The sequence below is a fragment of the Convolutriloba macropyga genome, chromosome 12 (genome assembly GCF_964194025.1).
Source record: "Convolutriloba macropyga chromosome 12, txConMacr16.3, whole genome shotgun sequence".
In the NCBI taxonomy this organism is placed as follows: Eukaryota; Metazoa; Xenacoelomorpha; order Acoela; family Convolutidae; genus Convolutriloba; species Convolutriloba macropyga.
The window spans coordinates 47,050,625-47,066,401 of NC_134479.1; the positions used below are offsets into that span (position 1 = coordinate 47,050,625).

The window sequence follows — 15,777 nt, forward strand, 5'->3', positions numbered from 1 at the left end:
TCCTGATCGTTGTGATCGGAGGCAAGGAACTGCAAATAAGTCTCAGGTCAGAACAGATAACTTTTTTTGGGTCGTACAGCCATAACAACGTACTCATTGAAAAAAATTGCAAAAAAGGTCAGACTCAGTTGCCCACGGGATTACTTCTGATAAGACTCAAGTGCGCTCTATATGGCCCCTGATCAGACTCAAGTGCGCTCGCATCCTTCTCTGATCAGATCTTTTAGAACGAAGTTCCTCTGCTCAGACCTTCCAGACCGATTTTACCTCTGATCAGACCTAATCAGACCATGGCCCAAACTATTTTGCGATCGAACTGCAGTCCAGACCCTGTAATTTTTAATTTTGGTCTGGGAACACAAGGGCGTTCGTTCGAGTGGGTCTGATCATGGCTCAATTTGGGTCTGCACTTCAAACTGGGTAGGGTTAAAAAGTTTTCTCGAAAGTGACACCCTTTTGTCACTAAATCTGTTGTAAAACAATTGCACAGATGAAAAACCAGTCGTTAAATTTCCAGATTTTCCAGAGAATGAAGAGGATTGGTAATGTGCAAAGGGGTTATTCAATTTTTGTCGGATTTAATTCAAGAGCAAAACAAATAAACAGAGGAGATTTGTTTGCAAAGTGCTTAAATTCAGAAGAAATTGTGATAAAATAAATTACTGAACCCTAAAAAATGAAAAAAGTATTACATATCTAGGGATTCTATCTTTTTTTATTAGTAAAAATATTAGGTTCTCTGAAAGAGGTGGAAAATTTGATTTTTTTGAGTAAGTTTCTAAAAAAAAAGATTTACTCAAGGAAAATAACGGAGTTTATGTTCATCCAGTTGATTAAATGGATTGAAAAGCTCGTATATTTGTATCGAATTTAATTGTTTTGCTACTTAAGTAGCAGTTTGATGGGTATTCTATTCATTTTTCTTGGATTTAAATAGAGTATGAAACTAACAAACAGAAACCTTGTTGTGCAGAAAAAGCTTATTCGGTGGCTAGAAAAATTGTGAGAACATGTTAGCAACTTAACAATTTTCGTTTGATTTCGGGACATCTGTAGAAATGAAACTTCTGACTTAATCTGTGTTGCAAAATTCAAGAAAATTTTTGAAATCAAAGCAAAGTACTTACCATTGATTATTTCTCAGAAGTTTCGAATTAAAAATGAGTGAAAGAATAGTGGCTAAGTGTTTTTGGGCTTTATAAGCGATTTATTCAACGAATATTGTTCTCGATAAGTAATGGCAGTTCTGATCTTGTCTAAGCTGAACGAAATTATAACCTTTAGTGAAACTTAGAAGTCTAAGCTCAAATTCGAGGTTTTTTAAAATTGGGGATAAACTTTTATTAAACAAATCGGACTCGACTATATCTCTATTATTTTTCTTTGCGGAGTATATATACCGCTTGATATTTTATATTTTCAGAGCTTGTTTCAAAGTTAATTTGAAAGTAAAGCCTCTCTTTTCTGTTGGTAAGAGAGCGAGAGAGAGAGAGAGAGAGAGAGAGAGAGAGACTTTCTAGGTTTTGGCGGGTTTCTGATATTGTTTTCTTTGTAGTCATAAGCACTAGAAGTTAACTGTTGTAAGTTAATTTTTTCTAAGTACAAGATTGTGCCCGTTTTTCTTCATGAGTTAGTAAAAAGGGCAGAAAGTCTTTAACAGTATTAAAATCGTCTAGAGACCAATCTTAGAGAAAAACAATGCTTATGAAATATTTAAAAAACTTTTTGGAATTTAGAGTCTAAGGTCCCGAATCACCTTAGCTGAATTTTCAAATCCAAATTGGTAACAGAGATGGGATAAATGTGTTAGAGAGATGTAAATTTATCCCTGGTTCACTTTTACGTTTAAATTAATGTTGTTTCAGCATAATGAGATTGATTTTATCACTTTTTTCAGTGGTCATATTCAGTGATAAAATAAAATAGTTGAGAATTGATCTCAAAATTTCTCATCATAGCAAAAGTCTAGATTTCCTGTTTATATCAGTCCTCGATTGATATAATCGCTTAACCCCCTCGGAAAAAGATAGATGTCCTGGCATGGTTAACCAAAGGGCGAACCTTGGACCGCATTCGTTTTAATTGGTTTTTTTGGTCTTTTAAATAATAATCTGTGAAACTGGCGTTTTTTCTACTGGGCTTTTTAATATATTTTTGTGATTTGTCATATAGTATTTTAGAGCATTTAATAGTGGATATCTTGGAACAAAAATTTTTCTTTTAGACAGCATAAAAAACATTTAATTAGCGATGTGCGGTTGGGCGTGAAAGTACGTTGGCGTTGGCCGGTTGGCTGCGACAACGAAGACTCACGGAGCACAATTGCAACCGTCGGTGTGCGAACAACCAGACAGGAGTCCACCCAAACAGAGTTGGAGGTGAGCGAAGCCCCCTTTAGCCCAGAGTTCAACTTTCATCTTTTGCAGTTGGTTCTCTCTGGTCAACAGAAGATGAGGTGGGCTCTGGAGCACCTTAAACAGGGCTTGGAAATGGTGATTGGTTACCAACAATCGCAATCTCGATCACGAGTAGTTTGTCATCGCTGTTGGCAGGAGGGCCACTACAGTCGTGGCTGAGCAAGATCGAAGCAAAGTGCGCCCACTGTCTTTTAAAGCATTCTTCAAAGACGCTCAAAATTTAATGAAAATTCGAGGAAACTCAGACCAAGAACTCACTAAACTCTTTTTAAACTTTAAATAATTCCTTAATTTAAATTCTTCTATGCATTTTTTTGCTTTTTAATTCTTTTATTCTATTTATAACTATTCACTGTAACAGTCGAGTACGGGTTGGTGGTGCAGAAAGGGAATTTCTAACTTTAGGTTTTTTAAGAAATTTAAGAAAACTTTAAAACATATAACAAAGTTCAAAATTTTGATTATTTCTTTGAAGTTTCGAATTAAATTAGTTTGAAAGAAAATTCATTAATTAGGGTAGGACTTCTGTCTAAACTGAAGGTATTTAGAACCTTTATTTAAACTTGAACTTCTCAGCGCTTGAATTTCTCCCAAACTTGATTGAATCAAGTGATTCCTCGGAACTTTTCGCTTAAGATTAAATCAAAAAGAGAAATCGGACTTTAATATACCTCTATTATTTGACTTTACGGGGTATATATACCGCTTGCTTGTGTATATTTCAGTAGCTTCTTTCCAAATTAATATGTTAAATGAAGTCTCTCTTCTCTGTTGGTAAGAAAGAGAGTAACTATCCAAGTTATGGCGTGTTTTGATATAGTTTTCTTAGTAGGCACAAGCACTAAAAATTAACATGCATAGGTTACTTTTTCTAAGTATAGGATTGTGCCCGTTTTTCTTTATAAGTTAGTTAGGCCAGAAGGTCTTTAAGAAAAATAAACTCTTGATCTTCTTATGGTGACATGAACTTCACTAACTTGTAAGGTAATTATAATGCTTGTTAGTTTCAATTTTGAAAGCAGTAAGAACACAAATAATAGGCTTCTGGTGTTAGAGAACCTCCGTTGCCTAAATATTTCCTGTCGATATCTTTGAGTTTGTGTCGACGGTAACAAGGTAATAAGTCATCAGGTAATAAGCCCTTTAGTGCAAACGACGAAGTTGAGTACAGATTCAATAAGACATTGCAAAAAACGAATGAAAAAGTTACGGCTCATAAAAGCAACAACATGAGCACTTAGTGTGGAGGTAAACCAAACTCTATTAGACACTGTCCAGTGACCTGTGAAAAGTTGGGACATTTCTCAAAAAGGTGTAGGAGCAAACAACAACCAAATTCAGTTGAGTACAAAAAACAGAAAATTTTTTGCGAAGAAAATATTTTTTCAGAGCAAGTATCCCCACCATTGGAGGTGGGAATACTTTATACTAAAGAACAAGCATTTGGCATGTCTCTGACAAGGGAATATATCTCAATAAATAGCTGCAAAGTAATAATGCAGGTAGACACAGCTACAGATAGCCCAGTGATGTCATCAAAAACGGACTGAGCATGGTAAACCTCAGTTGGATTTTAAGATAAGACATCTCGAAGCTTATGATATTCATCAATTAACGCTTTTTGGATCGCTTAATCGTGTCGTTGAGTGGAACGGAAGCAAGCTCACACAAAGATACTAGCAGTTGTGCAGTTTGATTTGGACTACGTGGTAGAGAACTTCCACCCAAGCACGGTCGGAAAAACATCACAGCCGAGCACCCACGTGCTGTGAACGGCTACAAAGCTCATGTGAGGCTGATACCAGGAACACAGTCAATGTTCTGCAAAGCCAGAAAAAAACCTCTACCTTTTCAAGAAAAGGTCACAGAGAACTTGGAACAAATGGTGAGACAGGGAAGCCTCGGACCGGTACAGTCAGGAGGAGTCACTAAGGCGTCGCCAGTGGGGTGTCAGAGAAAGAACAGTGGAGAACTGAGACTTTGCGTGGACTTGAAAATGCATATCAATGGCAAGGTCATAGCTGAGGACTACCCAATACCAGACATAGAGACGTTCTTTCACAAAATACATGGGGCCTAATATTTTAGCAGAATTGATCTCTCAGATGCCTACTATCAAATTGAACTCAACGAAGAAGCAAAAGATATATGCACAATCAACGCATCTCAGGGACTGTTCAAGATGTGCCAACTACCTCAGGTATTGAAATATTCTTCTTCAATATTCCAGAATTGCATGGAATCAACACTCAAAGGTATCAAAAGTGTTTTGGATTTTCAAGACAATGTGTTGGTGTATGGAACTAGCAAGGAGCAGTTCCACAAGAGAATGCTTGCAGCCAAGAGTCGACTACGTGATGAAAACTCTACTATTGATGAGAAAAAAATCTAACTCAGAACCAGTCGATAGCGTTATTTTTATGGGATACTTCGTTTCAAAGAAGGGATTCGCACCAGATCCCCTACATGTTGAAAAAATAAAAAGTGCAAAAGCACCAAACAACAACAAAAATTAACAACAAATCAAATAGTTTGTTGGGCCAGCAATTTTTTACTGAAGAATGATTGCTAATTTTGCAACGAAAATGTTACTCCTAAATGACATAAGAAATAGAAATTTCTCATGGAGCAAAATGCAACAAAAAGTCTTTGAAGCCATAAAATGAATTATGCGCTAAACCATGTGTACAGCCATTTTGTTTACAAAAGGAATCAACAGTTACTACTGACGCCTCTCAGAAAGCCATTGGCGGGGTTCTTTGCAAGAAGAACATCCAGTTATATATGTATTGAGAAAATTGACTCCAGTGGAGCAAAACTATCCGAACATAGAGCGGGAAGCACTTGCAATTGTGTTTGTGGTCACAAGATTGAAGCAACTTCTTCTTGGATCACCCTACCATGTTATCATTCTGACTGATGTCTCAGTTCACTTCTTCCCAGGATGTGTCTCATGCAATTTGCCAAGACCAAGTATCGTAGTTTGGGTGGAATGAAAAGGAACAACACCTCTGACGATGATTCCATTGTTTATAGTCTGTTCATGTTTCTGATATTCGAATCAATTTAACGCTTCTGAACATTGTTTCCAATTGCCGCTTTTGATTCGTTTCATTATGTCCTGGAAGAGTTTGTTTGTTCCAAGTTCAATTTTGATTTCTGTTTGGGTCACCAAATCAGTCTGAGCGAAGTCGATGTTATTGTTTGCGAAGCACAATCAATCGTTGTAATTTTCGTCTTCGTCAAAATCCATCTGCATGGGGTATCTGCTCTCCTGGTGTGTACTTCAACTCATAGTCGAAGCCCTTTAGAGCTTTTGCCCATCTTGTGATTCTACCTGATGCTGTCCTCGGGATCTCCTCGTCTGGTGCAAAGATAAAATTGAGTGATTTGTGATCCGTCTGTTGACCATAAACAGTGGCGTGAATCATTAGGAATTAAAAAATGGAATCACCCGTCTATCAATCAAGAGCTAAAGGACTAGCTGAAAGAGCAGTTCAGACAGTAAAGCGGGCACTTCAGTCGTGGAGTGCCAACCATAATGTAACATTTGGAGCATTCCTGCAAAGGGACTTTTGATACATCGCAATACTTCAAAGACGAGGTGAAAAACTCCATTATAACTGCTGTTGAAACGCAGAGTGAGACTACCAGCAGTAGCAGATTTCGACTTGTAAGGACCCATTGTATTCAAGGCCAACAAAAAAACAAAGACAGTTCCTGCTACCTTCATAATCAGGAAGGGCTTGAACACATCTTTCATACAGCCCGAAAACTCAGCCCGGACTATTCTAGTGAGCGACAACCAAATTGCGAGACCAGACGATGACAATATTGAAACTGAACAGCAGTGGAGGAGACCATATCTCAATCAGAACCACAACTTCAGAACACAGATATGGGACCTTCACATCAAAAGGATGCATCTGCAGCCACATCATACATCATCTGCAGAGCAACAACAGCAACCCCAACCATCAGAGCATTTGAGGAAATCAACTAGAAACAGTAAACAACCCGACATTCTTGGAGAACCTATACCCACAATCTTATTTAAAAAAGGTAGAATGTAATGGTTTCAAAGAAACATCAAGAAACTTAGAGGTTTTATCAAAGCTTCGAAGAGCGAAAGAAGAACTTACCTGACGAACTTTGGTGCTGTGTCGATAAGTAATGCCCACAAAACTAGGCTCAATTCTAATTTTGCTTTGGCGCTATCATTATCTTATTGACCTATCAATCACATGTCAGAAGTAAATTCTCCCACCAACAGAAGCCTGATTCTAACATCCACCGACCTCCAACTAATGAACTCGATTGTATCTAGGCCACATATGATTCTCATGGAACATTGATGAAATTTGGAAATCATCTCCGGGATTGGCAGCTAAGATCTATTCTCAAGTCAATCTTTAAAAATTTTATCAGCTAATCTAAATTTTCTCTGTATATTTTTTGCATAGATAACTATTATAAATACGAGCTAATTTTTGTATATTTTGAATTCAAAATTTAATTTAAAATTCAGCTGATTGAATTCTCTGACCCGTGTTATCGACCACGACAAAGTTCTTGTAAGTCCCATTTGTTAACCTGGCAAAGCGGAATTCAGTTGAACGCTTGGTCACAATTGATTGAAGTTGTTCGGATCGAGTTTTGCTGTTAATTAAAAAAATTATAGAGCTTGTACAGTTACATAGTAGATCGTCTTGTGAAATCCTGACAGGCCTGCCCGGTGGCGCAAATTTGGTGCAAACTTCAAATTGAAACTTTTTAGCGTAAAAGATTCATTTTTCACATATCCTGGGGTAGCGATGCGTACAGGCGAGAGCATGTTCTGGTCTACAAATAATTGAACTAAATCTCTTAAGCCATTATTACTTTTTTGTCTTGCATCCCTCGGGTCGAATGTCCTCCCCAAAATCCTCCCATTTTGTTGTAAGAGTGGGGAGGGGGGGGGGGGGGTGGGGGGGGGGGCTAATTTGTCTATGGGGGGTAAATTGATGTAAGAGTCTGGGGGTAATTTGTTCAGAGGCGGCCGCTCGAATTGTTTTTAATAAAAATAGAAGTCATTTATTTTATTCAGCACAGCTCAAAAAAACCTTAAAATGAGTATTTGTTGAATGTTATTTTTGATTATTAATTTCCAAACTGAATGGCCTTTAAAATTTTGATGAATCTGTTTTTGATTTTGAGTTTTTAATGTGTTGATCAATTTTGCTGGCCACTACTCTATGTAATGAATGCGATTTTTCTCTGCGTTATTAAATTTAGTTAGAACCCGGGTCGAGGTTTTTTGGTGAACTTTCGTAAGAAATGCGGTGAATGCGGTGAATTTGCGTGAGAAATGCGGTGATTGCGGTGAATGCGGTGAAAAAAAATAATTCACCTCTTTTCACCGCATTTCTTACAAAAGTTCACCACCAAATTCACCGCATTTCTTACAAAAATTCACCGCATAGACTATTATGGCAAATTAATGTAAGAAATGCGGTGATTGCGGTGATTGCGTTGAAAAAAAATAATTCACCTCATCTCAACGCCGTACAAAAATTCAACGCCAAATTCACCGCATTTCTTACGAAAATTCACCGCATATGATTTCCAAAAGTTACTCAATCTGATTTAAATTCACAAGAAATTGCTAAGCTGTAAGTGACAGTTGGCGCAGTGGACTGAGCAGTGGAAGGCATGCAGGAGGTCATAGGTTCGAACCCGTCTGGGGAAGCTTCTTTTTTGTAAGAATACTGAGAACGCGGTGAAAATAAATAATTCACCGCGATTCACCGCATTCACCGCAAAAAGATTTAAGAAATACGCGGTGAACATTATTTTTTTTCACCGCATTTCACCGCATTTCTTACGAAAATTCACCGCTAAACCTCGACCCGGGAACTGTAAAAAAGGGTGACATTCAACTATGCCGACGTAATACTATGCCGATTAAAAGAGTGCCGAAAATATATTCAATTTTTCACCCGATAAATTTCCAAAGCAATTAAATCACGTTAACTGAAATGAGCGCAAAATTTCTGAACCAATCACAATGAAGTTGTGAGATTTTGAATTTTATAATTGGTCAGGACAAGATAATTGGAGAGAGAAATGTTTAAAACAAACAATGATAAATGCGGACCACGGCCCGTGGGACTTGATACGAATCTATCACAACCGAATACTGACCAGCGTCATCCAAGAAATCATAGATGAACAATTCAAGAAAAGCATTCAAGAAAAGCAAGAATACACGCTTAAAAAGGTGTATGATCCTTGTATGAGATCAAAGAAATCATATATGATCTTTGTATGAAACCAAAGAAATCATATATGATCCTTGTATGAAATCCAAGCTTTCATATATGACCCTAGCATGAAATCCAAGAAATCGTAGATGGACCATTCATGAAACGAAAAAAAAACGCTTAAAAAGTGTATGATCCTTGTATGAGATCAAAGAAATCATATATGATCTTTATATGAAACAGTACTAAGAAATCATACAAATCATATATGACCTAGTATGATTACAAAGAAAAAATTTTTTTTTCTACCCTTATGCATCTTTGATTGTTATTTTTTTCGTATCAGTAACCAAGAGCATAGCGATTGAAGCATTTTGAGAGTAGGTTGTTTTTTTGTATGATCCTTGTATGACTACCAAGGAATCATACAAATCATATATGACCTAGTACGGTTACTAAGAATCATATATGACCTAGTACGAAATCCAAGAAAGTTGTATTATCAATGACCCGGGTATCGAGACAGGGGAGGGAGCACGTTTGAATAACAACCATTGAGTATTAAGAGTGCTGGGCAATGTTTGAAAAGCAAGCATTGAGAGGGTGGGGGGGGGGGTGGGTTGTAGTATTCGAGAAGCAGCCCTTGAGTGAATAAATTGCGCATTAATCAAATTTTCAAGAGATGTTTTACGAGTGGCTATGTGAAAAGCTCGCCACTTTCGTTTTCGAATAGCCTTATTCAGCTCGCTGAAAGTGCATCTGGTTTTTGCTTACTACACTCATTTAATTATACACAAAATATTTTTTGTAGTAATTAAATGAAGAGAATTTTGGTTGGAAAATCTAAGCGAAAATGGCAGCAGGTGAAAAGAGATCTGAACACGCACATTTTAGCGAGAAAAATGACTTTGGTCACGTCTTCAACAAATTATTTATACGTTTCTACTTTTAGATAAATTCTAATCAATTGGAATCAAAAAAGCTGCTCACATATAAAATGTTTTGTAATATTTATGATATTGCAAAGATGCATTCAAATAAACACGAGCAATTGATGAAAGAATCATTAATAAATAAATGTGCAGTTTTGTACTGATTACTGAATAATCAACTGTTTCGAGGCAATTTTTGAGATGATATAAATATTCCAGAACACGTTATACATGAGCAGCTTTTTATGTTAATTTTTAATTGGACAAAGTCAAATTCAATTTTAAGAAATCATGTAGCAAAGTTGGTACGTGGAAAATTTTTTCAACCAGCAAATTTTAGCTGTTAAGACATTCTTAAACAAGTTTTTACTGTTTTAACGTTGAATATATCAATAACGATTCGCTTTTAAGCCCCCTATTTTTTCAAAAAAATCTTTGCTCTGACGTTTTATTACGAAAACTTTTCTTTCATTTTTTTTAGGTGACAATTGAATTTCAAATTGAAACTGGCGCGGTTGGAACAGAAATCAAACTGGACTACTCTGCGGTTAAAACTGGCCACACCAACTCATCTACTTTTCGATTCAGGTAATTTCAGCAATTTTTAAAACAAAGTAAATTTTCTCATTTGGAAAAATTTTGTTATGAACTTAAATTGAACAAAATGATGTCAAATGCAAATGACGACTGGTGTCATGTCAAAAAAATGACCCATAACTGTATATATTCTTTCAACTCATACCATTTGTCCTGATTTTGATTCGGGGGGAAGAAATGTATGCTCAACTGAATTTTTTTTCAATTACTCAGTTTCATTCAATCAATATAATTATTGAGTAGAGAGTTGCGAGTGGTAACAAAAAAAGCTGTGGCGTGGAGTATATACCCGGGCCGAGACAGGATGGCTAACTTACAAGGACTTACAAGTTTCTTACGAAGGATAGTTAACTTGTAAGAACTTACAAGTCTGATGGTTATCTTGTTTTTCTTTTATTGATTTTTCTTTTGATGCTCTACATTAATATTTTTCGGATGCTTTCTTTCATTTTTTGACAAAATACGTGTCGAAGCAAAAATGTGTGTATTTTCATGTTTTTCCCGATATTAGGCAAGAAGCAGGGTTAACTTGTAAGAGCCTTTTAGGATCGAATAGTAAACTTCTAAGAACTTATAAGTTGGATGGTTGACTTGTAAGAACTTGTAAGGTTTAGTTGGTAAACTTGTAAGAACTTAAAAGTTCGTTGGTTAACATAAAAAAACTTGTAGATTAAAGTTATGTGGCGATGCATAACTTTATAAGAACTTGTAAGAAACTTGCAAGTTCTTACAAGTTATTCATCCAGTCTGGACCCGGGAATGAAAAACCCTGCTTTAGAACTTCAGCGAAGATTAGATGTGGTTTCAATATTTTGTGCAAAATTAATCTTCACAGATAATTTTTTCAAATTTTTTTTCAATGTTGCCAAATTTTTTTATTCTCAACATTCCCGTGCTAAAGTAACCTTCTACAGAAATCCAGGCTGGGTATTACTTTCATCGTAGTTTTTAGAATTCAACAGATTTGGAACGTGTTTTAATGGCACTTCGATGCTATGCATTGATTTGGTATGTAAGCAACAACTGATAGTTTTTCACTTTGACATTGTGTTTTCATTTAAATTTTTTAATTTCTTTTCATACAAAAATTGCTTTTTTGTAACAGATTCTGTAGAATTGTAGGTTTTCTGCAGTTTTTATCAGAGTTTTGCGAGTGAAATATGACATTGATTATTGCTGCTATTAATGATTTGAGTTTACAGCTACGACTTTTATGAGAAAGTTATGAGAACAACATTAATTGTTTAAAAAACATTAAAAAAGTTTAAGTGCAATTGACTTGTGAACTCTGATTGATATATTTATTAGCTGATAAAATTTTTAATGATTGACATTTGAATAGATCTTAGACCCGAAACCCGGAGGTGATTTTCTAATTCCATCAACATTTCATGAGAATCATATATGACCTAGATACAATCGATTTTATTAGTTGGAGGTCGGTGGATGTTAGAATCAGGTTTCTGCTGTTGAGAGAATTAACTTCTGGCATATGATTGATAGGTCAATAAGATGATGATAGCGCCCAAACAAAATTAGAATTCAGTTTAGTTTTGTGGCCTTTACTTATCGACACAACAAGAAAGTTCGTCAGGTAAGTTCCTCTTTGTTTCGTTCTTTGAAACTTTATTAAAACTTCTCTTTTAAAACCATTGCATCCTCCCTCCTTTTTTAAGCAAGTTTGTGGGTATAGGTTCTCCAAGCCTGTCGGGTTGTTTTTTATTTCTTATTGATGTTCATGAATGCTCTGATGATTCGAGTGGCTCTGTTGTTGCTCTGCAGATGATGTGGCTGCAGAAGCTTCATCTTGATGTTGAGGTCCCACATCTGCGTTTTGAAGTTGTGGTTTTGATTGAATTATGCTCTCCTGCACTGCTGGTTTAGTTTTCACCTTATATTCGTCTAGTCTCGCAATTTGGTTGTCGCTCAAGAGAAGAGTCCGCACTGAGTTTTCTGGCTGTATGAAAGATGTGTTCAAGCCATTCCTAATGATTAGGGCAGCAGCAACTGTCTTTGACTTTTCCTTGGCCTTGAATAGAATAGGTTCGCACTAGTCGAAATCTGGTAATGCTGTTAGTCTAACTCTGCGTCCCAATAGAAGATCAACTGAAGCTTTGCCCCTCGTCTTTGAAGTGCTGCGATGTGTCATCAGTGCCATTTGCAGGAATGCTCCAAATGACACCTTAGGGTTGGGACTCCACGCTTGACGTGCCCGCTTCACTGTCTGAAATGCTCTTTCAGCTAGTTCTTTAGCTCTTGATTGATAGACGGCTGATTCCATATTCCTAAATCCCAGTGATTCACACCACTGTTTAAGGTCACCACTAAACATCAGTTACTAAAGTTTCTGGTATTCCGAATCTTGCAAAGATTTGACTAAGATACATTTTAACTAATTCTGATGTTCTATTACCAAAAGGAATGCTTCTATCCAGCCAGAACCCACGTCAATAAATACTAGGACATTGCCTTGTTCCTTAAGATAACCCCAGTCCATGTAAATCCGTTCCCAACCGTCGGCTTATAGCCACGTACAGACTGTTTTTCCCAGCTTAGGCCTGTTCGTTTGACAATTCTTACATTTATCAACAAAATGTTGAACGTCTTGGGTAATACCAGGGCAGCATGCTATCCCTATGACTGGTGCCTCAGTTGCATTCTACCCGGGAAATGTCTCATGCGCTTTTTCCAAAACCAAGTGTCGTAGTTTGGGTGGAATGAAAAGAACAAAACCTCTGAAAATGATTCCATTGTGTATAGTGAGTGCATCTCTTTGTTGTTCCAATCCATTTTCCGCTCCTGAAAATTGTTTCCAATTGCCGCTTTTCTTTCGTTTACTTATGTACGGGAAGAGTCTGTTTGTTTCAAGTTCAAATTTGATTTCTGCTTGGGTCACCGAATCAATCTGACTGGAGTAGATGTTATTGATTGCGAGGTACACTCAGTCGTTGTCCGATTCGTCTTTGTAAAAATGCATTCTGCTCGAAGCATCTGCATGAGGTATCTGCTCTCCTGGTGTGTACGATAACTCATTGTTGAACCCCATTAGAGCTATTGCACATCTTTTGACTCTCGCTGATGCTGTCTTCGGTATCTCCTCGTCTGGTGCAAAGAGTTATTTGATTGGTTTATGGTCAGTCTGTAGAGTAAATTGTCTTCTAAGAAGGAATTGATTCAATCTTATGACCACAAGTGCTTCCCGCTCTGTGTTCGAGTAGTTTTGCTCCACTGGAGTCAATTTTTTTTATACAAATATGGCTGGATGCCCTTCTTGCGAAATGGTTCCCGCCAATGGTTTTTTCAGAGTCGTCGCTAGTAACTGTTGCTTTTCAAAACTATATGGCTGTGCAAGACAATTTTTTGTGTCTTCAAAAGCTTTTTGTTGGAGTTTGCCCCATGAGAAATCGCTATTCCTCATGTTATTTAAGGGTAGCAATTTTGTTGCAAAATCTGGAATCATTCTTCCGTAAAAATTAACTAGCCCAACAAAATGTTCGAGTTGTTTGTTGTTAGTTGGTGATTTTGCATTTTTTTTAATTTTCTTCATCATGTTTGGGATCTGGTGCTAGTCCCTCTTTTGAAATGTAGTGTCCCAAAAAGCTAACGCTATCGACTGATATTGAGTTAGATTTTTCTCCCTAATAGTAAAATTTTTCTCACGTTGCCGACTCTTGACTGCAAGCATTTTTTTGTCGAACTGCTCCTTGGTTATTCCATAAACCAACACCTCGTCTCGAAAGATTACAGCACCTTTGATTCCTTTGAGTGTTGACTTGATGCAATTCTGGAAGATTGAAGAAGAGTTTTTTCAATCACTGAGGTAGTCGGCACATCTTGAACAGTCCCTGAGTTGTCTTGATTGTGCTTATATCTTTTGCTTCTTCGTCAAGTTCAGTTTGATAGTGGGCATCTGAGAGGTCATTTTTGCCAAAGCTTGAGGCCCCATATAGGTTGTGGACGATCGTCTCAATGTCTGGTATTGGGTATTCTTCATCCATGAGCTTGCCATTGATATGCACTTTCAAGTTAACGCAAAATCTCAGTTCTCCACTCTTCTTTCTCTGCCACACCACTGGAGATGCATTAGAGACTCCCCCTGGCTGTACCGCTTCTGGGATGCCCTGTCTCACATTTGTTCCAGCTTCTCTGTGACCTTGTCTTAAGAGATAGAAATAGTTTTCTGGCTTTGCAGAACATTGGCTGTGTTCTTGGTATTAGCGTAATGAGCTTAGTAACCCCTCACAGCAGGTAGGTGCTCGGCTGTGGTGTTGTTCACACCGTGCTTGGGTAGAAGTTTTCAAACAATCAGTCCAAATTCATTATCAGACTGCACAACTGCTAGTTGTTTTCCGTTCCTGCTTCCGTTCCACTCCTCTTCTAAAGTAATTGATCCCATAGGCGTTAATTGATGACCACCAGAGCTTTGAGATGTCTTGTCTTACCATCCAACTAAGGTTTACCAAGCTCAGTCCATATTTTAGATGATATCGCTCTGCTATCTTAACCTGTGTCTACCTGCACTTTTACTTTGCAGTTATTTATTGATATAAATTGCCATGTCACAAATATGCTAAAGATTTATCCTTTAGTAAAAAACACTCCCATCTCTTATGCTGCAGATGCTTGCTCTAAAGAAACTTTTTCCTCTTCTTAAGAGTTATTCGGTTTGTTGTACTTAGCTGAGTTTGTTGGGGTCTGCTTCTACACATTTTTGAGAAGTGACCCTTTTTATTACAGGTGTTGCATTTTTTACTTAGCGCTGGACAGGGTATACTAGAATGTGGCTTACCTCCACACCTAGTGCACTTGTTGCTGCTTTTATTAGCCGTAATTTTTTCTTTTAGTTTCTTTGAAGTTGAACCTAACTTCTTCTTTCACAGTAAGGGGCTTTTACCAGACGAAGAACTTGCAAAAGCCATTTCTTGATCTCTGAACTGTAAGCTCTCGGTCATTTCAGTAACAGACATTGCTGGTTTTGCTTTAATGCCCTCTAGTTGTCTAAGTTTCGCTTCAGGGTACCTCAAACTTGAGGTAAACTATATTTTTATCAACTACTCTTCGGGGTTGGCCGCTGTTTTCGATTTTTCGAAGTCTCAACAGCGTGATTCTTCTCTAAGACGTGCTAGGAAATTGTCGTATGACTCCCCTACACCCTGTAATACGAACAGAAATTTGGCCTTTTCTGCCGGTGCTACTCTCTCTTTAAGAGAAAAATAATTTTGAGTCGCCCATCTGATGACTTTATACGGAATATCAATCAAGGTCCTAGCACTCATTAGGCTCCTAAGTTTATCAATTGCATCTCGCCCACTCATGATAAGAAAGAAGTTGGTTACCTGTAGGTCCTGTACAGTATCCTCAGTGTTGATCTTGTCCTCTTTTTTTTTCTGCGCGACATTTCGCCAAAAAAGACATAATCCACGCAGAAGCCGATTCTGCATTCTGCAAATTCAAATTTGTCTGTCTGTAGATGGTCTGGACACCAGTGTCGTGGTCGGTAACACGTGTCTAAGAATTCAATAAGCTGAATTTTATATTAAAATTTGAACTGAAAATTTAAATAAATTAGCTCGTACTTATAGTAGTTTT

General features: G+C 37.3%; 1 protein-coding gene across 1 annotated transcript in view; it reads left to right on the plus strand.

Annotated features, from left to right (window-relative positions):
- Positions 1 to 15,777, plus strand: part of LOC142350517 (uncharacterized) — a 129,063-nt gene that overhangs the window by 76,096 nt on the left and 37,190 nt on the right. The window contains exon 12 of the mRNA XM_075402367.1: positions 10,073 to 10,179. Within this exon, the coding sequence (XP_075258482.1) occupies positions 10,073 to 10,179 (107 nt within the window). The remainder of the gene's footprint in view (positions 1 to 10,072; positions 10,180 to 15,777) is intronic.